The sequence below is a fragment of the Rhamphochromis longiceps genome, linkage group LG23 (assembly GCF_057381845.1).
Source record: "Rhamphochromis longiceps isolate RC_006_pf linkage group LG23, R_longiceps_female_GT1.1, whole genome shotgun sequence".
NCBI classification, from domain to species: Eukaryota; Metazoa; Chordata; class Actinopteri; order Cichliformes; family Cichlidae; genus Rhamphochromis; species Rhamphochromis longiceps.
In genome coordinates this window covers 11,204,186-11,227,890 of record NC_140578.1, presented here as the reverse complement: position 1 = coordinate 11,227,890, position 23,705 = coordinate 11,204,186, and the positions used below count along the sequence as shown (strand labels likewise).

Here is a 23,705-nt window from a genome sequence, read left to right as displayed (position 1 = left end):
GACCGAGACTGTCCAAGCCGGGGCTCGAACCGACAACCTTCCGATTATAAGGCGAACTCCCAACTCTTGAGCCACGATCGCCCCTAAACACTGATAGAGATGATTTAAGAATCATCAGCTTACTGTAAGGAGGCAATTTATTAGAATCCAAGGTGTTCAGTGAGACTCTGGATAATAATGATTATTATGAGTAAATTGAGAAGTTTGATGAGGGCTCCACGGCAGCAGCAGCCCTCGGGGATGTAGGAGGAGTAAGGAGGTGTGGAGACCTACACCCACCCACACCTTCCTTCCTCTCTCCCTCCCTCCCTCCCTCCCAGTGGCAGCGTGGCTGATCCTCGGCTCACTCCTCTCTCTCTGCCTCACTCTCTGGACTCGCGGCGGATTTTGGAAGCGACGATGCGAGCTGCCCGGACTGCGGGAGCCGGTGTGCTGTGGGCGCTGCTGTGCGCTCTGGTGCCCGGCGGGGTGTCGGAGCTGGTGACGGCGGTGCAGGAGCAGGTCAAGCCCGAGTCCTCCCTGCTGAAGCCCAAGGTTATGATCGCCATCGTGGCTCGTAACGCGGCGCACAGCCTGCCATACTACCTGGGCTGCATCGAGAGGCTGGAGTACCCGAAAGAGCGCATAGCGATCTGGTGAGAGCCGCACTCACAGGCTGCAAACCCTGGTTTTATTTCGGGCAGTGGCCCGTAGATTCTCAGCGCACACCCAGGAGCTACATGATGCTGAGCATCTGTAACGAGAAGCAGCGGGTGTGCGCGTTAATTCTTGGAAACCTCCGAGACCTGTTGCAGAGTTTTATGATGTACTTAACTCGCGTGTCTGCCGGCATCCAAATTGCACACTGTGGGAGAAGATGAAAGGGCTGCTGTGCATGTTAGGTTCGACTTAACCCTTAATCACGGTTCCTTCTGTCTGATTCAGCACAAACCTGCGGAAACGGGGCTTTAAAGCAGCGGGGCTGCCGGGTATGAAGGGGCCTCACCCCAGGTGAGGTCCTGTGTTCCGTTTGGTCTCATAGAGCTGACTGTGATAATAAAAAGCAGGTGAAGGGGATAAAAGGAAACACTGAGCTGGTCTGACAGCAGGACGGGAAGTCATGCGTAAACTGTGTGTGTGTGTGTGTGTGTGTGTGTGTGTGTGTGTGTGTGTGTGTGTGTGTGTGTGTGTGTGTGTGTGTGTGTGTGTGTGTGTGTGCCCCCAGGATGTGGGTTCTGCGGGCTGATGGATCATATCAAAGATGGGTGATTTCTGGCTTCCACAGGCTTAAATATCCAAGTGCAAAACATGTGAAATGGCAGATAGAAACAGCTCTGTGTTGAAGCTTTGCAATGTTGTTGGCATTGGTCTCCGGCTTTCGGTGTTTTCCTTTGTTTCCCAGCCTTCCCTTGCCGAATGTCTTGCTTTTCTTTGCAGAGAGTCTAATTGAAAGACCCTCAGGAGAATACACAGAGGCACTAGAGGGACTCACAAAGAGGAGGGAGGCTTCATTACACAGCAAAGTGCCTGAGATGCCATGGCTTTGTGAGTGGTTTAGGGCCCCATCAGCTACGACAGGCATCTCTGTACCTTGCAGTCAAAGTAGAAGCACAAAAAAGCTTTACGTTCTTGAAACATAACAGCACCTAACACACGTCTGTTTTAGGTGCAGCTGATTAAAATATTTCCACTAACATCCATCTGGTGATGTAAGAGGATGTGAACAGTATAAGTATAACAGTATAATACTTTGAGCAACACCTCCAGAACACTGAGTCTGTAATATGTGGTGCTGCCTTATTGTAATTTGAAGGAGGAGTAATTGGAAACAGTGAAACAGTTTTAATGTTTATAAAGTTCTTATTTTTCTAAGTTAACAAAAAGTGTCTGTGTGGTTAAGTCGGTCCGGAAAATGACATGTTTCACTGCAGCTCTGTGCTTCTCTGCTGTCATCATTACTGTTACCCATCGTGTAAGCCAAACCGCCCAATGAATGCCCAATTGTAGTTCAGTTATCCCTAAACACATAAATACGCGTCAGAGCGTTTTACAGCATTTTTTACAAAACTCATTACTGCTGTGCGACAGCTTCAAACCCAAACATCAGAGTGTCCGAAGCTCCTCAGATAGATGGGTGATGCAAACACTTTGAGAATAAAACAGTAACACAAATTCCTTCTGATGACCTCAACATTACTGCATCTGAGCTGTTATTTTATATTATATGTTTGACTGTGGACTGCTTGGACAAATAGAGACATGAGTTTGGAGTTCCCATAAGGTAAGAGCGAAAGACTCTGTGGTTTAATGTTGCACAGCCATCCCGGAGCGTAGCTGGTGTGCTTTACTACCATCCTCAGCTTGTCTATGGGCCAAGTGATAAAACCTAAAGGGAAAGTTTGTGGCTGTGAAGCTTCACTTTTGTGAGGGGACACGGTGTTCCTCACTGTACTCGCTCTCGGAATCTTCATGCTTGAACACCACAGAGGACTGTTTTCTTTCTCCATACCCGTTTCATAAAATGCAGTCCAATAGGAACAGATCGGGAAAGGTGGTGAAGGATTCAGGTGATTTTTAGAGGGAGACACTGGAAAGACCAATGTTTTAAGTGAGAGTCCTCTCTAGTCTTCAGTAAAATAAGCTCACGGTACTTAAATTAAAAAAAAATCTAAAATTGTTTGTTCCTTAAATATTTTCCACTGGATCCACGGCTTTTTAATAACATAAAATATGATGTCAAATTGAGAAGCTTCTTTAGCTTTTAGAGTTTTGAATCCTTTGTCTTCAAGTATTTTTGTCCGCTTTAAATCATCTGGGTAAGGTCACACAGCTATTTCTAATGCAAGATTTTCTCCTGACAGGGCTGTGGATGTTGGGATGACCATTTCATTTTATTCCAGTTTCTATGGCAATCTGATCATCCGCTCAGATCTTCACCACTCTCTACCAGTTTTGGGAAGGTCAGACAAAACTGCCCGCCTGTAAAAGTTTTCCCCCTACAAGCGGGCACAGGTCTCACAGAGAAGTGGCAGTGGCTTGAAAAAAGCTCTCACACCGCTGCTAAAGAATGAAAGAATGCAGGGAATTAGCAAGAGAGGGGGCAGCTGTGCAGAGAGAAGGTGGTCAACAATGGTAGCAGGTTAGTTAATCCACATTCCCACACTAGCTCCACCAAATCTGCTCTCCTCGATCCTCTTGTTGTTTTTCTCCTTTCGGGCACTGAAAGAGAAATGTGCCGATGTTTAGAAAGGCTAACAATAAGGTCAGAGAAACTGGATTTAAGCGTCAAACTCAGTGACTCATCAAGGGCGTTGCCATCTCTGTGATTTATAGGCACGGACATGACGGGAAACAATGAAATTAGATTGCTTGTATTTCTTCTGATGCTTCTTGTAACAGTAGGAGGAAACAAGGTTGAGTTGAGATTACTTCATGCTTTATCTTTGGCCAGTTAAAAGTTTTAAGAGTTTCACCTTCAAAGGAGGCGATGGAGATTTCCCCGTACACTGAACTGTGTTTATGTTTGATGCACAATGCATGAAAAACCTCAAACTCAGCACAGCCTCCTATTAGTTTCCTGCTAATGCTGCTTTTCGCTGGCTGCCGGCTGTGTGTTGCCTGCAGGCTGTGTTCATCTGAAGCGCTTTCCCAGGTGCTCAGTTGGAGGTCGTGATGATTTGTGGACCCAATCTGGAAAATAGAGCGCCAGCATCGCTGCCTTTTCCCAGGGGGACTCTCTTTTTCACTTTCATAATGTCGTGTTGTTTATTATCCTGTAAAGCCACTTAACCCATATTTATGACCGTCACTGCACTTTATACTCAGACACAATGGGGAATGGTCCTTGTGGTATGTTTTTTATAGCGTTTAAAATAATGAGCAGTTCTTGTCATTACATTTCATTGATAGAAATATTGCACAGCTGCAAAATAACAGGGAACGCTAAAAAGCCAACCACAGCTATTATTTTATTTTTTCTAAATAATGAGATAATTGCAAGTCCTCATGTACCCAAAAGCCTCAGGCACCATGAGTGTAAAAGTTCGCAATGTTCCACGGCTGTGTGAATACATGCTGAAGGCCTTGGTGAACAGTGTGCCGTGTACTCTGGAGATCCTGCCAGGTATGCCACGGTATCTTTGATCTATCATGTCATTATGACATCACGAAAAGATCCGATGTGCGTCACGTGACATAACGTGACATATGCAATCAGAGTTAGGTAGTAATAATACATCTCCCTCTCTGGTTTATTCACTACATTCATTTATTAGTTATTATTCATCTCTGGCGATATCTTCCCCAGTGCAGCTTTTGTCCATTCTCCATCCTCTCACCCCCAACAGGTCGCAGCAGAGGTTTCTTCCTGCTGAAAGCGTTTTCTTCCTTCCTTCTGTCGCCACGTGCCTGCTTATAGGCGTTGATTGTTAAAGTTCCTCTGTGTTATTGTTGGCTCAAACACACAAAATTCTCTTGCGAATGCAGTTCTTTGCATTCACAGTACAGAACTAGTTTTCTGTCATATTGTACAGTAAAAGCTGAGTGTAGCTGTGATGCTGTGCAGGATTATCAGTACATAGTTTCTTTCTTTTAGCCCTTTGCTCACCAGGCTTTTTATATTCCCTCTGACTGATACAGTGGAGGAAAGTGGAAAGAATAAAACGGGCTTAGACGTTTATTGGTTTTGGAGCGCGGAGCAGATTTGCCGTGCCAGGTGTGTTACCTCGGGGCTCATTCCTCTGTGGAATTGCACCAGTGAAGGAGAAATTGTTCTTGGTTTTGTTGGGACAGAGCGGGACTTTTCAGAAGAGCAGCTCCTCCGAGCGTATGGAATAAATTTTGAGGACGGGATAAACTGTTGTGAGTTAGTGCTGACAGCGTGGGCATTTGTGAATGATTAGAAAAGTGCTTTTTTATTTCCCAAGTTTTTTTTACTAAGGAAAAATATGAGTGTGTCTAATGATCTCCTTAGTTCTGCTACAAGTATGACTGGATTTTCAAGCATGTGCACAGCATCTCTTCTCACATCAACCCTGTGTGTTTGATGTGGACATGTGTGTGTTCTGTTAGACACATAATGATTGTGTGTTCCACTCTGCTCCTTTGGCTCTGCCCCAGTTTTCCATTTACTTCCCCTTTATAACCACCAGGCCCACAGTGAGCCAGAAACAGTCCATGATCATCTCTTACCTCCCACTCATTATCACTTGAAAACTGCAGTCACATCCAGTCCATGGGAAACTTTAAAATCTCTTCAAACATCTGCTCTGATTTTTTAAAATAAATTCCAGAAACACAAGGTGACATTTTCCAGATAAGCAGCTGGTAATGACACAAACTCAGTGGAGCAGACGAAACTCTTTTCTTCTCAGCTGCAGCACAGTTTGCTTTGCAAACGTGAAGTTATCCTAAACCGATTTGATCTGAGCACAAGATGCATGTTTAGCGTGGTCACATTTTTTCTTGCATCTTGAAAGCTTTCTGGAAACAGGGCTTTTATTTAACACCAGCCCATTAGGTGGTATTAGTAGAAGTTATTACAGTATGTGGCCCTCCGACTATTTTCTAAACGCAGTAACTTCGAAGGTTAATCTTTGCCAGCCCCGCGCTCAGCCTTACCATCCAACTCTCTGTGAAGTTGAAAGGACGCAGCCGATATTTTACCCGATAACAGACCGGCCCCGTAGCAACAGGCTCTTCATGGGAATGTCTTCTCTCTAGCATCGACATATTTGTTCAATCTAGTGAAATAAACAAAGATGATTTACTCTCCAATCCCTCAGCCTCTTCTTCAAGCTCTCTTTCTCGCTCTCTCTCCCCCCCCGGAGTGGAAATGATTGTTCCCGTGCTGGACTCCAGACGGTGAATTCTTGCTTAGATGCCCCATGTGCTCCGCAGCACCTCAGCAGCATGGTCAGACGTTGGCAGCACACCAGCAGTAGAATTTGCAAATACCTAAACACAATGGCAGCTTGGTATTGTCTATAGGATGAGGGAGGCCTGAGTATGAAATTAGATTAGTTGAAGTTGAGGGACATTCAGAGGGAGGCAAGAACGAATTAGTCGGGTAAAGAATTTAGAAAAACATTTTCATAACTAGTATGATATTCATTAGACTTAAGCGTCACTTTACTGACTTGTCTCCTGCCCCACTGTGTCCTTTCCACTCTTTCCCTGACATCCTTCTGGTCCTCCATCTCTTCTTCCATCTCAACGTTTTGCTGATTTTCTCTCTCTCTGTCTTTCTGTTCATTTTAACCTCCAACTTTTCTTTTTACAGTAAGAAAGTATTGATGTAATTCACCGGCCGAACGTACTTTACACGTTTACACATGTTAACTCTACATATCCGTAACATTAGAGCACATATTTAGGGTTTTGGTGCCAAAAAAAGCCAAAACTCACCTGAGATTAACTTGAAAAAACTGAGAATAGCTTCCTGTGAACACTGAGATGGTGTCCTGTGAGTTTAAAAAATAGATTCAGGGAGACATACGCAACCATACACAGTCATATCAACAGCATATAGAGCAGTATGTTGAGATAATTCTGTGAAACTGATCAGTTAAACTTTGTCTTATGAGTTTTTTAAATCATGAAAATTTCATACTAGAGCCTGGGATTGCCACTTTTTAGTGTATCATCTTGTTGTAGTATATTTGCTGGTTGCTGCCGCTTTAAATGCATGTCTTACTTCTAGCTGCTCCCTTGTCAAAGCTCTTTCATACATGCATTCTTTTGAGTTATTCAGATTCAGAAGCTTCAGTCAGCAGCTTGATCCACAAGGACGACCAAAATAGGACAGATGCACACGCAAGAACTGTATTAGTTTATAATATATGATTATTAATTACATGTAAACAGGATCTAAAAGCAAAATTATGTACTTCACTTTAAACCATTTTGAGATAATTATATAATTATAAGTTTATTGAGTTGACTAAAATGTGAATGGATGTCTTTCTGTATATGTGGGCTCTGGCCTCTGTAACTGCCGTGGTAAGAAAACTCGTGTATCACATGTCACATGATTTCATGCGTAGAGGCAGATTGAATGATAGAATCCTTTGACCTTTACATGATATTAAAGCGAGAACCATATGAATTTCAAATCCTTCTTGTCGAGATCTCAGGTAGAGCGCTTTGCTCTCAGACTGCAGGCTTGTATGAGAGGGGCTCATTTCTTCTGTGCTTCAGTGCTGTCCTTCTCTAACATTTGATGACTATCTTTTTCGAGCCTTGAATATGAATGCCAGAAATTACACTACAGTGTGAGTCTGTTGGCCTTGGGTACTTTTGTTGACCCTGAAAGTCATGAGGAATTTCAGTCCAGACGTCTCAGCTCACCGCTCCCTACTCTTCTCTGTTCTTCCTCCATCTCTCTCTGACCATCCACCCCCACCCCTTTCCCCTTTGCCCCGCCGGGCCGTCAAGAAGCCGACAGCCACGTCAGCCTACGGACTGTATAGCAAAGTCAACCCAAAGAAGCACACCCTGTATCATAGTTATTATGTTTTAAAGGCATCAGTGTTCACGCCTGTAAGAGGTACTCTTACTCCCTAATTAAATGCAGCACCCAGTCATTATTGGCAGTGATATTAGATAGTTTATTGAATAAACAGTCAGCTGATACTAGCCTCCTGGGCCTTTCAGAACTGTGTTTACCTCAATGGGCCAATCTCAGAGTCAAGCCTCTGTGCTTAAAGTCAGAATATCTGGCTCACCTTTCTGGCTTGGATAACCATAAGGAAGAGTGTGTGAAATAATGTTGGTAATCATTTTTATGCAATGTTATTACAAAACATTGCCCAGAGTCTTTAAATTTTTGACTCCTTTATGAACATTTTTTAAAATGATTTGTTTTTGTCGTGCCTCACTCTGTTTGTCTCACGTGTAACACTGTGTGCACGTGCTACTTTGATTGCTTTATTTTACACTAATCCACTGCTCTTACACCAGCCCTGTGAAACATGAAATCTGGGGTCCGTATGAGATGGGAATGCAGCACGTGATTGGTCCAATGGGGATTAAAGTTTAAAAGGCAGATTGCTGAAAAGCTCTTATGGAAGAACAAATATCTTCCATAAAGTGATAGAGAGAAGGAGTGATGGGATGTGTAGGTGAGGCTTCAGGAAGCATGTGCTATCCAGATGCTGAGCCTAACCCCAAAGCTGCAGGCAACAGAATAATGAGGCTGCAGCTTACCCTAACCTTAAAAAACGGTGATGAGGGGACAGTATCGGGCAAGAGAGGAAAATAAAAAGGGTATGGAATGATGAAGAAGGGGGATATAAATCCAAGATCCTAAATTGTTGCATTTACCCAGTTATTGAATCGTGTTGCATCCCTGTGCATCAACGCCTGCACATCCATTTTTATCTTACTTCCCATAGCTAGAGGGACAAAAAGCTGCAGAGGTTTAAGTATCATCTCAGCACAGCTGAAGGATTTGAAAGAAACTGCAGGGGCTCTTTGAGGTCTCGCTGATCCAGCCTAAAGGTAGAGGAAATCCACCAGAAAGGATGATAGTTGCCTTGTAATAAAGAATGAATGCAGTAAGATCGAATGAGTTGGAGCCCCGGCTGTTCGGCAAACGTGATGAGGAGCAGAAAATGAGGTCGACTCTGGGTAAGTGTGTTTTCTGTGTCCCCATACACAGAAGCCTCGGTCTGTTTGTTTCACATGTGCACATTGTGTGCACATGGTGCTTGGATTCATACATTGCTAAGTTTCTCATGTTCAGAAATCATAAGGAACACTAAGATGCAATGTTGGTAATGGAAAATCCCAGTGTGCTCGGAGCTCTTAGTGCTCAGAGGGGCTGGGCTGCAGGAGCGGCAGCCAAACAGGATGTGTTTCAGGGGGAAAGAGTCAGAAAGCAAACTTAATTCTAAAGCAGCTGCGGATCATTCTCAATAGCTTAATTTGTATTTATGTACCCAGACGGAAGCTGTGATGCTGCACACGGTTACTGTAAAAATACTATAAATGCTAATGTTTTATGTATCAGGACATTATAGAAATAATCCTTAGCAGGTCTAACATTAGGAAAATACAACCTCAGATAAATAGAAACACATAAATAGAAACACTGTCTTTTTATTTATTCAAGAAGAACAGCCAAGCTGCAGAATCAGTGTGTGAAACACAGGCAGGTGCTGCTAATCAACTGCACTTCATTAACTGATCTTCAGTCAGTGTGAGCACCCAGCAGTGCCAACAAAACTAATGAGGAACAACATTATCAATGATCCTAATCATAAGGCCAGCGACCTGAGCTGAAGGTCAGATGATGAAGGTCAGAAAAAAACCCCTCAAGATTTCCATCTCAGAGTCCACAGTTTGGGTCATACTATGTAAAACTGCAAGTTTTCTGGAACAATGTTCTTTGGATAGATCCAAGTGGAGATGCAAATACCTCGTATCAACTGTAAAGCCGGTGGTGGAGGGCGTGAGTTTGTCTCGCAGCCACAGGACCTGTGCACCTTACAGGCATCGAGTGGACCATGAAATCCTCTGTATATATCGAGTCAAGTGTGATGTCTGTCCCACGGTCAAAGCTGGGACCAAACTGGGTCATACAACTGGACAATGATCCTAAGCACAGCAGCAAATCTCCAGCAGAACAGATGAAAAAGAAAAGAATCAAGCTGCTGCAGCGGTCCAAAGTCCAGACCTCAAGCTGACAGTCAAAGAGCTGTGCATAAATTAATTCCCCAAAACTTCAATGAATGAACTGAAGCAACTTTGTAAAGATGAGTGGGCCAAAATTCCTCCACAGTGATGAGAGAGACTGATAAAGTCACACAGAAAACAGTTTCTTTGAGTTCTTACAGCCAAAGTTGTTTCTACCAGCTATTGAATAAGTAACATTCAACGTATGTATAGTATACTTTTAGGCTTTAGCTACAAATTCCTCTTAACAGAGGACAATTATTCTAAAATCGGTCATTCCCATATTTTCCAAACCATTTGTAAGAGGCTGCAGACTGTTTGCTGCTTATTTGAAGACACCCATCAACCTTCAGTTGGCCGGTTACCTGGACACAGCATCCTGCCAAAAAGAGCCTATAAAAATAAAATAGAACTCTGCAGACATTTAGACCCTTGCAGATTGAACAAAAGCATCATTAGTATTTTAATATGGTGTGGGCAAAACAAAGCCAGGACAATCTTTGGTTTGGAAGTGATTTTAATGAGCTCTGTGAGGTATTCACTAAAGTGCTCAGTCTTAACTGAAAACAGTTTAAAATGATTTTTTACAGCATATGTTTACCAAACACAAAGCCACTTTTCTTCTCCTTTCACTTTCAGTCATTCGTTCCTCGCATCTCGCCCATCGTTCGTGTCCCATCCGTGCACGTGCTCCCTGTACGTTACGTCCCCGTTTCTCGTGCCTCGCATTGTTATTTTTGTCAAACTTCCGCCTGGAGCTGGATCTGTTCGTCAGAGCTGGCATGTGGGAACATATTCATGTCCTGGAGCGAAATGCTGTTTAGCAGATGAAAAAATGTGTAATGTGTGGGCACATCTGCTTATTACCAGGTGTTTCAGTGTGTTCAGCAGCTATTCATCAAGAGCTTCTTTCTGCCTTTGTTGCTCTCTTGCTTAGAATTGTGCACCTGCTTTTACTTACGTTTGACTTTCGACGCACTCGGGCAGACGGGTATATTTAAAATGTCCAAACACAGGCATGCTGCTGTAAAATACAGCTCTGAACATCCTCGTGGTCTGCCGCACACATCTACAAGTACTGACGTGCACACACCACACATGCTGTTAGAGTTATTGATCATATAGCTTGTGGTTCTCTCCAGCTGTTCATGCCGGACGGAGAGTTTATTGGCCCGATTGAAGTTGACTTAAAGCCCAAACATAAGCTCGCCCTGATGGTCGGACTAACCTCCGTGTACAATGCAAGACTGCACATCTGTTTTCTTCACGGATGTAATTTATTTACATGTAATTATATGAAGATAATGAGCATGTAAGCAAATGCTTATTGTACAGAGAGCAGGTGTGTGTGTGTGTGTGTGTGTGTGTGTGTGTGTGTGTGTGTGTGTGTGTGTGTGTGTGTGTGTGTGTGTGTGTGTGTGTGTGTGAAATATGGAAGGAGAAGACAGGAGCGAAGTTTGGGCGTGTTGGTGTTTCTGTCTCTGTTCATCCAGACTAAAACTGGGTGTGATTTTGGAGACAGTACAGTAGGGAATATTACAGCAAGCAGTGGAAAACTCCATCTGTGTGTGTTTGTACACACACATTCAAATGGCTTCTGCTTCCAGATCTGTTGACCTCTCCTCCTTAAGTGACATTTTAAAAGTAAAGTGAGTTTGTGGCAGGTGACGTTTATTTTTCTGCTGCCCCAAAAAGTGAAGTGATCGCAAAAACTACAACGAGGGCATGTTTATGGTCTTAAGATCTCTCGCACAGATTTATATATCCACACAAGCTCCCGCTCACACATACAGTAGTCACACTGTCTCCTCTGAGTCAGCTGTTAGCTCAAGTGGAAATCTTTGCAAAGAAAGAGTGCAAACCACAGGGTGACACCCCGATGCTTACAGGTATGTCTGCTGTTTTTCGGGGTCTAAATCTGTTTATGTATTCATATGGGATCATATCATAAACAGTTTTTCTTTAAGTTATAACTTTGGACATGTTTTAGGGTTAGGGTGAGGCTTGACAGAAGTAATTGCATTGTAACATTTTATTGTTTGCTCCAATAACATTGCATCAACATTCACAATTTAATGAAGCTAAAGACAGTTGTAGCTACAGTTATTCCTGCTTTTTTAAGTCTTTGTGCCCAAAGTTGGAGTGGTTTAATGATTCTCTTTGTCAGCGCTAATAATTGTCCAAAACCTAGCAGTCAGGCTTGAAGCAGGGTTATGGTAGGCTTGCAGTAACACTTCCCTGCATGGTGACTCATGAGACTTTGCCTGTTCTCCAGCACTGCAGTTAATTAGGCAGCAAAGAGGCTCTGCAACACTGAAACTGCCTGCTGTAACAACGGACAGTACTTAGGAAGAAACACTCTTCCCTTGACATGGAAGAGAGTACCTACCTCTTCCATGTTACATCAAGCTGACCACAGTCTGCAGTTCTGAGCGTTGTGTTCGACTCTTCTTCACTTCCTCTTGTTTCTGCACAGTGAAAACAGTCCTGGCGTGGTGTGCTCAGGAGAAGTGTTCAGCAGATGCGTGTGAACAAGCTGTGCTGTTGTTTCTCCAGTTGAACTTGTGGCTGTTCATTGAATGGAGTCCTGTGTTGTCTGCGTTGGTCATTTAGGGCAGCGACAGACCATAATGTGGACAACAGCACCGCCATGTTAAGAGAATGGCTGAAGAGAGCTCAGCACGTCTACCACTACGTGGAGTGGAGACCGATGGAGGAGCCGAGGTAAATCTACGAGAATTACTCATCAGACCTGTTTAGAGCAAGTCTAGTTCCTCCTCTCTTCATCAGTCATTTGTGCCCATTGATGGGATAGTGGACACTGAAAAAGTGTGTTTTTTCTCTCAGGTCCTACACAGACGAATGGGGCCCTAAACACTGGCCTCCTTCCAGATTCAACCATGTAATGAAGCTAAGGCAGGCTGCTCTGAAGGCCGCCCGGGAACGATGGGCTGACTACATCCTGGTAACCTCTTTAGTTTAAATTTAAATGTGCAGTAGGTATTTACCCTGAAGCTCTTTCCCCAGAATCTAGAAGCAGAGCCAGTATCCCGCTGAGTGCTTACAGCCATATTAAACCTCAGAACAAAATCAAATCAGCCAATGACATTTGCACCAGTGGATCATTCTGGTGGCTGGTTGTGTGCTGCTGTGATCCTTAAAGGCAGGGGTGTCAAACATAAGGCCCGTGAACCAGAATCAGCCCAGCAAGGACTCCAATCTGACCTGCTTGATAGCTTTTTTAGGATGTGAAAGAGGGCTCAAACTTAGGACTGATTTTTAATGGGGGTTTACAGCTTTACCGATAAAGGCGTTGTGTAGCTCATTTATGTGCACCAAAGTAAATAAGTAAAACAAAAGAAATTTCCATTTTTTACGATCAACTGTAGAAATGTCATTTTTTTTTGTTCGACAATGGGTCCAGAGAAAAAAGAAAGACATTTTCTGCGAATCAGCACAAACTTTTATTTCACAGACACATTAATTTCTTGCATTCTAAGCCCAAATAGTCGTGCTAACAGAGGCCTTTTGTTCACTACAGCAGCTTTTCTTTATCATGTAGAAAACCTGAGACGATATTTAAACATATCTCAGGGATTCAGTCTGTAGTTTAACTTCTTTACTCTGACAGAAACTTAATAACAAAGTGTGCCGTATGTGTAAAGCAGACGCCAAACAGCTAACGTTTATGTGATTTGTGTGTTTGAAGTGATATTATGTTTAGCTTTGTTTGCAGTGAGAGCATTAAATCATTTTTAGATGTGTACACAATGGTGTAAAATTACTTTTTATATTTAAATGGTTTGTTTTGTCTGATGTACAATGTAAAATATATCAGTTAAAGCTTTTTACATTTTGACGGTTAATTAATTTTTGAGTGCTGTTTTTTTGAAGAAGCTGTGACTGTGTTCAAGCTAACATCTGCGTATATGAAATCTCTGTAATTTCATGTTTCGTGTTCTTTGTTTGTAATTGCTCTCGCCTGCTCCTCTTCAGTTTGTGGACAGCGACAACCTGCTGACTAATCCTCGCGTGCTGAACCTGATGATGGCGGAGAACTTAACCTTGGTGGCTCCCATGTTAGAATCGCGCTCTCTTTACTCTAACTTCTGGTGTGGCATGACTCCACAGGTACAGTTAAATTCAACCCTCCGTCCATCCACTAATCCGGATTTATTAATTAGCCTGCCGTTTTTTTAAACTCCGTCCTTCATGTCAGGGTTACTACAAGCGAACCCCAGACTACCAGCCAATCAGGGAGTGGAAGCGGCTCGGCTGCTTCCCTGTTCCCATGGTGCACAGCACCTTCCTATTGGACCTGCGTCGTGAATCCAGCAGGGACCTGGCTTTCTACCCCCCTCACCCAGACTACAGCTGGGCATTTGATGACATCATAGTTTTTGCCTTCTCGGCACGTCAAGCAGGTCAGTTTGAATCTCCCTGCTCGCAGCAGACCACAAAAGGAGAGAAATGCCTTATGGCAGCTTCACCGTGTTGAACTCTGAGCTATCTATGACTTCATTCATGCACCTGCATTTTTTTGCAAACTTTTTTATTGTGCAGATGTTTACTGTTGTATAACACAGAGCGTTTGATTGGTTTCATGCACATGCGTCAAATTAAGGTAAATGAGCAAGAGAGTAAGATAAATGGATCCACGTGTCTTCTTTGCTGAACATGGGGGAGGTTTGTAAGTGTGTGCAACCAAATCAGTGTTTGTGGATTTGCATAATCCGATATGGAACAAATGCGACTGTTAGGATTGATCTTCTGGAAGAAGGAAAAGCACTAACAGATGCAAACCCGAAGACACAGAAAGAAACAAAGACGTCTTCTTCAAAATTTGTTTCAGCATGTATAGCTGTGCATTTAGGTGCCTGCAGTTGTGCATTATTTCACTGCACGTGTTAGACCGGAATCATTCACAAATGTAATAAAATCTCAAACGTTCTGCAGCATTGAAACATGTTTGGGCATAAACAAGGCACCATCAACAGCTCATACACTGATAAGACCGATTATGTCCACCTGCCTAATACTGTGGTGGGGAATAGAGATGTTGCCCGTTGAAGCATGGACTCCAGTCGACCCGTGAAGCTGTGCTGTGGTATCTGCTTGTGCAGATACCAATGTTTGCAGCAGATCCTCTCGGTCCTGTTAGCTGTGAGCTGGAGATTCCATGGATCCTTGGGCTGCAACTGGGGAATTTGGGGGCGGAGTCAACATCTCAAACTTTTCTGATACCTTTCTATCAGCATGAACTGTTTCTGCAGTTTGAGCAACAGCAGCTCGTCTGCTGGTGGGCCGGCCTTCGCTCCCCACATGATTCAGTGAGCCTTGGCCGCCCATGACCCTGTTGCTGGGTCGCCACTCTTCCTTCCCTGGACCTTTTTATAGATACTGACGGCTGCAGAGATAATCAGTGTTATTCACTTCACCTGTCAGTGGTAATAATGTCCTGCCCGATCAGTGTATTTATATGATTTCAAGCCTGTGCAGCCTCTCGCTCTCATTCAGGTTGTGATTGGGAAGAGCTTCTGTTTGGTTTCAGAGATTATTTACTGTGTGCACGTGAGAGGAGGGGCGAGGGCCCCAAGTAGTCTAATTTGGGTCAAGAGGTTATGTTTACATCCCTGTGTGTGTGTGTGTGTGTGTGTGTGTGTGTGTGTGTGTGTGTGTGTGTGTGTGTGTGTGTGTGTGTGTGTGTGTGTGTTAGGTGTGCAGATGTATGTGTGTAACAGAGAGCACTATGGCTTCCTGCCCGTCCCTCTCAAGGCACAGCAAAATGTTGAAGATGAAAGCGAGAGTTTCATACACACCATCACAGAGGCTCTGAGTGAGTACAAACACACTCTATTACACACTTATTGTGACTGCTATCTGTCATTCCTTGATTACTCCGCCTCTCAGCCTGGCTTCTTCTCTTTCTTGACCGCCATGACCTTCCATGATTGCGATCTTGCTGCCCTCCCCGCTCTGTTTATCCATGCCACCCCCATTTCTTCTTGTTTTCTTTCCCTTTGACTTCTGTTACTACTCCTCCCTCTGCTGAGCTTTCATATGAGCCTAATCAAATGAACCATCACAATCAAGAGGAAGTTCAGGCTTTTACTAATCCTGTTTATCCTGTTATAACCCTTCACCTCCCTCCTCTCTGTGTCAACAGTTGACCACGATATCGAGCCGTCCGAGTATTTGTACTCTCCACCATCCCCCCAGAGCAGGATGGGCTTTGATGAAGTGAGTTAAAAAATGCTTGTGCCCAGAATGCTGACTTAGAGTAATCTGATTACATGTAAATTAAGAGCAAAATGTTATATATAGTGTACATTAGTTTATACTGTCACATTTTAATGATTAAATCCTTCATGTTTATGGTTAAAAATCATTTTTTCTGTGAGTGCTGGCTCTGCCCAGAGGAACAAGAGTGCAACCAAAACTGTCTCTTTGCACTTTCACAGTTTTTTCTTATGTCTCTTATTTTCTTTGCTTGCTTAGATTTTCTTGATCAACCTCAAGCGCCGGCTGGACAGAAGCACCAGGATGTTGAAAACAATGGCCGCACTGGGGCTTCACTCCACGCTGATAGACGCAGTGGACGGGAAGTACGATCCAGACAAACACCTATCCATGAATCCGATGATGATTAAATCCAAGCCATACATTCTTTAATTTAGTCACAAAAGCGTGTTTTTATGCTACAGATACTTTGCTTTTGTAGAAATACACTTGACTGGTTTTTCCTCCTCTGCTTATTTTAATCCACAAATGAGAATGTTCTAGTCCCTTTTCCTGTGTTTATTTGCACGGCACCGCGGCTGTTTTTACTGATGACTAACAAAGCAGTGAGTGTAAACTGTAGATATATGATGTTTTTCATCGTTTTTTCAATCTGTTCCCTCTCTCAGGGCTTTGAATACGTCCCAGCTGCAGAGGTTGGGAATAGAGATGTTGCCAGGCTATAAGGACCCGTACTCTGGTCGGGTACTGACCAGAGGGGAGATCGGCTGCTTCCTCAGCCATCACTCTATATGGACACAGGTGAGGCCAGGGAGAGCAAAAGCACTAAATCAGATAAAGAAGGTTCTGTAAAAGTGTTCAAACTTAAAAGCATCGATTCCACTTGCTTAAGTTTTGTTTTACTGAATACTTAATTCCTTCAGAGTAGCTGGTGTCTGACACTCTGATATTAAAATTAATATAATGATTTATTAATTAACAGAAAAAACTTTGAGATCATTTGATATATATTTATATTATATTATATCGAATATATTTGTAGTTGGATGCTGTCACTGCTGCTTAAAGTGGTGTTTCAAGTAAGATAACTCTTTATTGTCATTGCGCAGTCATTTCTATTACAATAGTACAATGAAACTGGAAAGTGCTGAATCCTCTAGTGTACTTGATTTTTCACAAGGCTTTATGTAGACCTGTGAAATCTCTTTTTCTCATGACTGAGTGGCTTTGATTAAATAAGTAACACTATGAAAAGGAGGTGCTTTGTAAGTTTGAGAAGAGCTCACAGAGGGAGCAGGAAACATAGGGAGCTATTTGATGTACAGAGACTGGTGCCTGACTTCATGACCTACATGAACAGATCAAGTCAAATCAAGTGCCTTTTTTGTCATTTCAACAATGTGCAGTGATACAGTACACAGTTGAAGTGAGACTACGTTCCTCCAAGACCTTGGTGCTACATATAACAGACAATCAACACAGGACTACATAAAGTGCAAGTGTGAACAAATTGCAAACATGCAGACACAAGACAGTGCAATACCAGACAGAACAAAATGATATGGAAACAAGACAGTGCACTAGTTATGTGCAAAAGACTGAGCATTGTGTAGAAGTAAACATGAACACCACTTGTTTTGGTGTCCATGTGGCTCAGAAGTCGCAATGAAAAGCACAAAAACTGCACAATTTTGGTCCAGAGTGGCCATTGCTGTGTCGCCACCCCCCATCTGAAATCTTAGAGCACGTGGCATTCCTAGGCAGTCTCCCATCTAAATACTAACCAGACCTGACGCCGCTTAGCTTCTGAGATCAGACACGTTCAGGTGTGCTCAGGGTGGTATGGCTGTAAGCTGTTAATCGCACTCATGACTGTCCAAAGAAGAGACAGACAGACACAGCATCGTTGATTGCTACAGTAAAACGAGGAAAAACCAACACTGAGTTAAGGTGACTCAGCTTTTCGGTTTTAAAAAAACAGTCACCGCAGAAAACGATGGCCAAAAATCAATCTAAGGAGAGCAGCACTCGTGGCATGCTTTCATTTTAACCCCAGTGTTTGTGTTTTGTCACCATCAGGTGGTGGAGCGTGACCTCCAGAAGGTTCTTGTCTTAGAGGATGACGTGAGGTTTGAGCCCAGGTTTAAGCGACGGCTGCAGGCTATAATGGATGACACAGACAACACCCAGCTGGACTGGGACCTGATGTGAGATCACCTGCTTGACATTAGCTATATTCAGATCAGAAATCTTCTGGTTTTTCATTATTTTTATGAATGCGTGTCATTCAAGCACATTTAAACAAAGCCTGGTTAAAGCTGCATTTGTCTTGGTCTGTTTTCAGCTACGTGGGCCGTAAACGCATGCAGGTGCAGCAGCCGGAGCGGTCAGTGGAGGGTGTAAACAACCTAGTCGAGGCTGACTACTCCTACTGGACGCTCGGCTACGCACTGTCACACCGAGGGGCCAGAAAGCTGCTGGCTGCTCAGCCTTTGCCTAAGATGCTCCCTGTTGACGAGTTCCTGCCCATCATGTTCAACAAACACCCCAAGTCTGTCTTTACGACCCTCCTCTTTAATTTTAAATTACAGCGATTACGTGAAATGTGCTTAATCTGATACACTGTAAATAACATGGATGGGATGCAGAGGAAGAGGGTTTTATTTAAGGACTGCACAACGGTACAGGACACAACGCCTCTGTGTGATACTCAGACAAAGACCCTTTAGACGGTCTGGTTTCTGAACAGACAGGCAAATATTTACTGAGGACCACAAATAGATGATCGCAGGTGCACTGCACTCTTACCTAAGAGTAGATCAGGTGATCCACGTGGAGAGGATGACATAGCCAAGGCTAAATTTAAAAGTGTATGGACTTTTGGCATGCGTGGATCCAGTTTATGCATAAAAAGTCATACTCAAAGGGCAATGAAGCAGCACAGAAATAAAGCAGTTTCTATGCAGTAATTATCTATACATAGACATGGACACGCGTGCGCATGTCTCTGTTGTGATTTTTAGACTGCACGGCAGTGTGCAGATTTCTAATTTGTGCTCTGGTGGTGAACCACAACATCTGTCTGTTATGTTCTTTGTAATGTCTCTGCTTCCATCATTTTTCACTTTCCCTTGTCCCGTTTTCTTTGCTTTTCTCACCAGCACCAGCTCATTCCCCCTCTCTGTGCTCCTCGCCCACAGGGCTGGGATTGTTCTGGGGGTTCACTGGGTACGGTGCCTTACATGAGACACAATGCCGGCTTTTCTCTTTCGTTTTTTTTTTTCCTTGGGAATTCCTGCTCAGCCCCCCCCCCCCCCGTTATTTTAGCGTAGCACCTTCATTGCCACGCTGTGGCGTCCACTCTTCTTGGCTCTCCTTTTTTTTCGCCATTCTTTGCACGTTCTCCTTAGCGCTTTATTACATTCTCCTCTGCAAAATTTACTTCTTTGTACACCTCCTGCGTCCCTGTGTCACCCACGTCTCCACCCCCTTCCTCCTCTCTCTTTGAGGAATGTAGACCAGCACGGCTTTTCCTGCTGGTTGTGGAAAGAGGGACAGGATTCCCATTGATAGAGTTCCCAGTGTGGGGGTGTGCATAAGATGAACACTGTGCAAGTGTGTGTGTTACTATATAAATATATGGCGATGTGTGTCCAGCGTGGAGTGTATAGATTACTACACAAATACGCTGTGTGTATTCAACAGTGAGAGAGTTTGTGAGGGAAATGTGGAAAAGTGTGCGGGGGAAAAAGTGCCATGTGTTGTACGATACTAGCGCGTAAACAGCAGGGGTTATCAGCTCCATTTTTCGTGTGGGATTTTGTTGTCTTCCATCCCCGTCTTTGCTCACAAATACACAAAAACAGGAGAAAGAGGAATATCTGACAGTGAAGCCAGAGTGAAAGACCTCATTGTGTGGAAGAGGCAGCAGCTCCTTTCAGCACTAATAAAGGTGTAGGGTTTCACTGTCCTTGTGGAGTGTTAACGGGCTTTTAACGTGTGATTAGAACTGCCTGGTCTGTTTCATGTAAGTGAGATTTTGAAAAAGATAAACACACCACAAACCAAATACAGGGAGTGCAGAATTATTAGGCAAGTTGTATTTTTGAGGAATAATTTTATTATTGAACAACAACCATGTTGTCAATGAACCCAAAAAACTCATTAATATCAAAGCTGAATGTTTTTGGAAGTAGCTTTTAGTTTGTTTTTAGTTTTAGCTATTTTAGGGGGATATCTGTGTGTGCAGGTGACTATTACTGTGCATAATTATTAGGCAACTTAACAAAAAACAAATATATACCCATTTCAATTATTTATTTTTACCAGTGAAACCAATATAACATCTCCACATTCACAAACATACATTTCTGACAAAAACAAATCAGCGACCAATATAGCCACCTTTCTTTGCAAGGACACTCAAAAGCCTGCCATCCATGGATTCTGTCAGTGTTTTGATCTGTTCACCATCAACATTGCGTGCAGCAGCAACCACAGCCTCCCAGACACTGTTCAGAGAGGTGTACTGTTTTCCCTCCTTGTAAATCTCACATTTGATGATGGACCACAGGTTCTCAATGGGGTTCAGATCAGGTGAACAAGGAGGCCATGTCATTAGTTTTTCTTCTTTTATACCCTTTCTTGCCAGCCACGCTGTGGAGTACTTGGACGCGTGTGGTGGAGCATTGTCCTGCATGAAAATCATGTTTTTCTTGAAGGATGCAGACTTCTTCCTGTACCACTGCTTGAAGAAGGTGTCTTCCAGAAACTGGCAGTAGGACTGGGAGTTGAGCTTGACTCCATCCTCAACCCGAAAAGGCCCCACAAGCTCATCTTTGATGATACCAGCCCAAACCAGTACTCCACCTCCACCTTGCTGGCGTCTGAGTCGGACTGGAGCTCTCTGCCCTTTACCAATCCAGCCACGGGCCCATCCATCTGGCCCATCAAGACTCACTCTCATTTCATCAGTCCATAAAACCTTAGAAAAACCAGTCTTGAGATATTTCTTGGCCCAGTCTTGACGTTTCAGCTTGTGTGTCTTGTTCAGTGGTGGTCGTCTTTCAGCCTTTCTTACCTTGGCCATGTCTCTGAGTATTGCACACCTTGTGCTTTTGGGCACTCCAGTGATGTTGCAGCTCTGAAATATGGCCAAACTGGTGGCAAGTGGCATCTTGGCAGCTGCACGCTTGACTTTTCTCAGTTCATGGGCAGTTATTTGGCGCCTTGGTTTTTCCACACGCTTCTTGCGACCCTGTTGACTATTTTGAATGAAACGCTTGATTGTTCGATGATCACGCTTCAGAAGCTTTGCAATTTTGAGACTGCTGCATCCCTCTGCAAGATATCTCACTATTTTTGACTTTTCTGAGCCTGTCAAGTCCTTCTTTTGACCCATTTTGCCAAAGGAAAGGACGTTGCCTAATAATTATGCACACCTGATATAGGGTGTTGATGTCATTAGACCACACCCCTTCTCATTACAGAGATGCACATCACCTAATATGCTTAATTGGTAGTAGGCTTTCGAGCCTATACAGCTTGGAGTAAGACAACATGCATGAAGAGGATGATGTGGACAAAATACTCATTTGCCTAATAATTCTGCACTCCCTGTATATTCACTTTTACTGTGCTTTATTTAAATATTAAGAGGTGTGGCGCAATATTTCTATCCATATAGCGTCTCCTCTGACTTCATGTACAAAGAATATGGGTTCTTGTCTGCAGCCAAAGTAAAACAAACTTGCTGTTATCATCATGAAGTTTGTTTCAACATTGTCTCTTATGCCCCTCCTCTTCCTCTCCTCTATATTCTCAGCGTTGAGTACATGTCTCACTTTGGGCCCCGAGACCTGAAGGCCTTCTCCGTGGAGCCGCTGCTCATCTATCCCACACACTACACCGGAGAGCCGGGGTACATCAGCGACACCGAGACCTCCACCATTTGGGACGATGATGCCGTGGCGACAGACTGGGACCGGCAGCACGCCCGCAAAACGGCCCAGCAGGGTCGCATCCGGCCCGTGGCGCAAAACAGCGTGATGGGAGACTCGCCGCCTCCTGCGGCCCGAGCGTCGCGTGATGAACTGTGATACGGAGACTCGAAGAGAAAGACTCGTGTTTAGAAAAAACACACAGTGAATGCCATGCGTACACACACTGAAAAGACAGTACAAGCAGACACTCTGTGCATGCATAGCACAGGTGTCCAAACGGATAAAGGCAGTATTGAGCTGTCAGCCTTGTCTGCTACCTGAGGAGGCACAGAGGACGCACAGAGGAAGAGGATGGGATGAAGAAACTGGGACGAGGGCCAGCAGGCGTTTGACAAAAGCTTTATTTATTTCCCACTTGCCTCCTCTCAGCATGTGGAGACCGTTGGGCCTGAAAAAAATCCAAGCGACACATGGAAGACAACTAGCATCATTTGCAGGGTGTGAAAAAAAAATCACAATTGAAATTTATATTTTATTTAAAGAAAACAGATGTGTTTTAGTGGAAGAATAAAAGAAACTAAAAGCTTTCCTAAAACAACTCTGTAAGCTTTAAGCGTGAGAAACTGCCCATCAGCATCCCTTTGGTGTTATTGCGTGTGCGTGTGGACATATGCACGTGTTTATAGAGCTGAACATGTGTGGGAGGAGGGAGGCTGATGTATCGTACCCAAGAGTGTCACTGCTTCAAATGATGTCAGAAGCACACAAAGTAAATAAAAGTCCTTTTCTCGCCACGCGGGGGGGTAACAGACCCAAAGTCTCTGCTGTGCAGCAGGCTGGACCTGCTGGTTAGGAATTCAGAGCGCCAGTCTCACACTACATAACGCCTGAATGATGCGTGATATGCCGTTTCAGACACATGCTTTTGCAATTATGTGTGCTAAATATTTAGGAAAAACTGGATTATCAAAAGTTTTCATGTCCACATGGTCTTTGTTCAGTTGTGCTGCTGGGCTGAACTAATAAAACTTCTTCTCTATTTCTGTGTTTTCATTGACTCTGCAGGATAAACTGATGCAGATGTTATCTGTCTGTCTTCTTACAGAAATTAGGTTATTATTGTGTGTGTGTGTGTGAGAGTGAGTGTGTTATTCCTGTGGGACTAACAGAGCTTCCACTAAGTAATGCATATTATCGTGTATTCGGTTGAACAGCAAACATAAACGTTGCTACTTTGTTCCCATGATCTTCTGCTGTCTCCTCCAGTGGAAGTCGAGGCTTTTGCTCCTCATGGAATCACACAAATTGTGGTGAAGCCTGCACACAGCTCCAACCTACCCGGTAATTTTAAAGGTTAGAATGGTGACCATGTGCAGGACTACACTGTCCTCCACTATTTGTCTTTCACCTCAGTGGCTGAGTGAAATTCAGCTCCAAACTTTATAGTTTCTGCAAATGCAAGATCTGACAGAGAAAAGGGTGGAAGGGGAAATGGGCAAGCAGGGTGGGGGTGGCGGAGTTTTTATGGGATCTTGTGAGATAGAGAGTAAGAAATGGAAAGAGCCTGTAATTGATTATTGAGCACAAAGCTCTCCTCCCGTCTTAGCTCATGCTTTTGCTCTCATTGCACCAAGACTTTAAAATGATCTGAGCGACCTCAGACATCCGTCAGCTTGAATTATGTTTAAGTCTAACCTGAAGATGCACCTCTGTCCTCTCATTTTCTGTGCAGTTGGTGTTTTTATGTGTAGAAGCAGTGTGGGAGCCTTCTTCTGTCTTTACTGTAAAACACCATATACATACACACATACACATGTTGGTTTACTTGTTTCTACTATATTAATCCTGGTTCATGCAGCACTAACCAGA

General features: G+C 43.7%; 1 protein-coding gene across 1 annotated transcript; it reads left to right on the top strand.

The window, feature by feature from the left end:
* The first annotated feature begins 311 nt into the window (after nt 1–311).
* colgalt2b (collagen beta(1-O)galactosyltransferase 2b) lies at nt 312–22,875 on the top strand. The gene is made up of 12 exons (XM_085398636.1): nt 312–635; nt 12,268–12,378; nt 12,502–12,619; nt 13,651–13,785; nt 13,874–14,078; nt 15,371–15,490; nt 15,821–15,894; nt 16,153–16,259; nt 16,563–16,695; nt 17,974–18,101; nt 18,239–18,445; nt 21,719–22,875. The coding sequence occupies exons 1-12, from the start codon at nt 400–402 to the stop codon at nt 21,990–21,992; spliced, it is 1,848 nt and encodes a 615-aa protein (XP_085254762.1). The 5' UTR covers nt 312–399; the 3' UTR covers nt 21,993–22,875.
* The last annotated feature ends 830 nt before the right edge of the window (nt 22,876–23,705 follow it).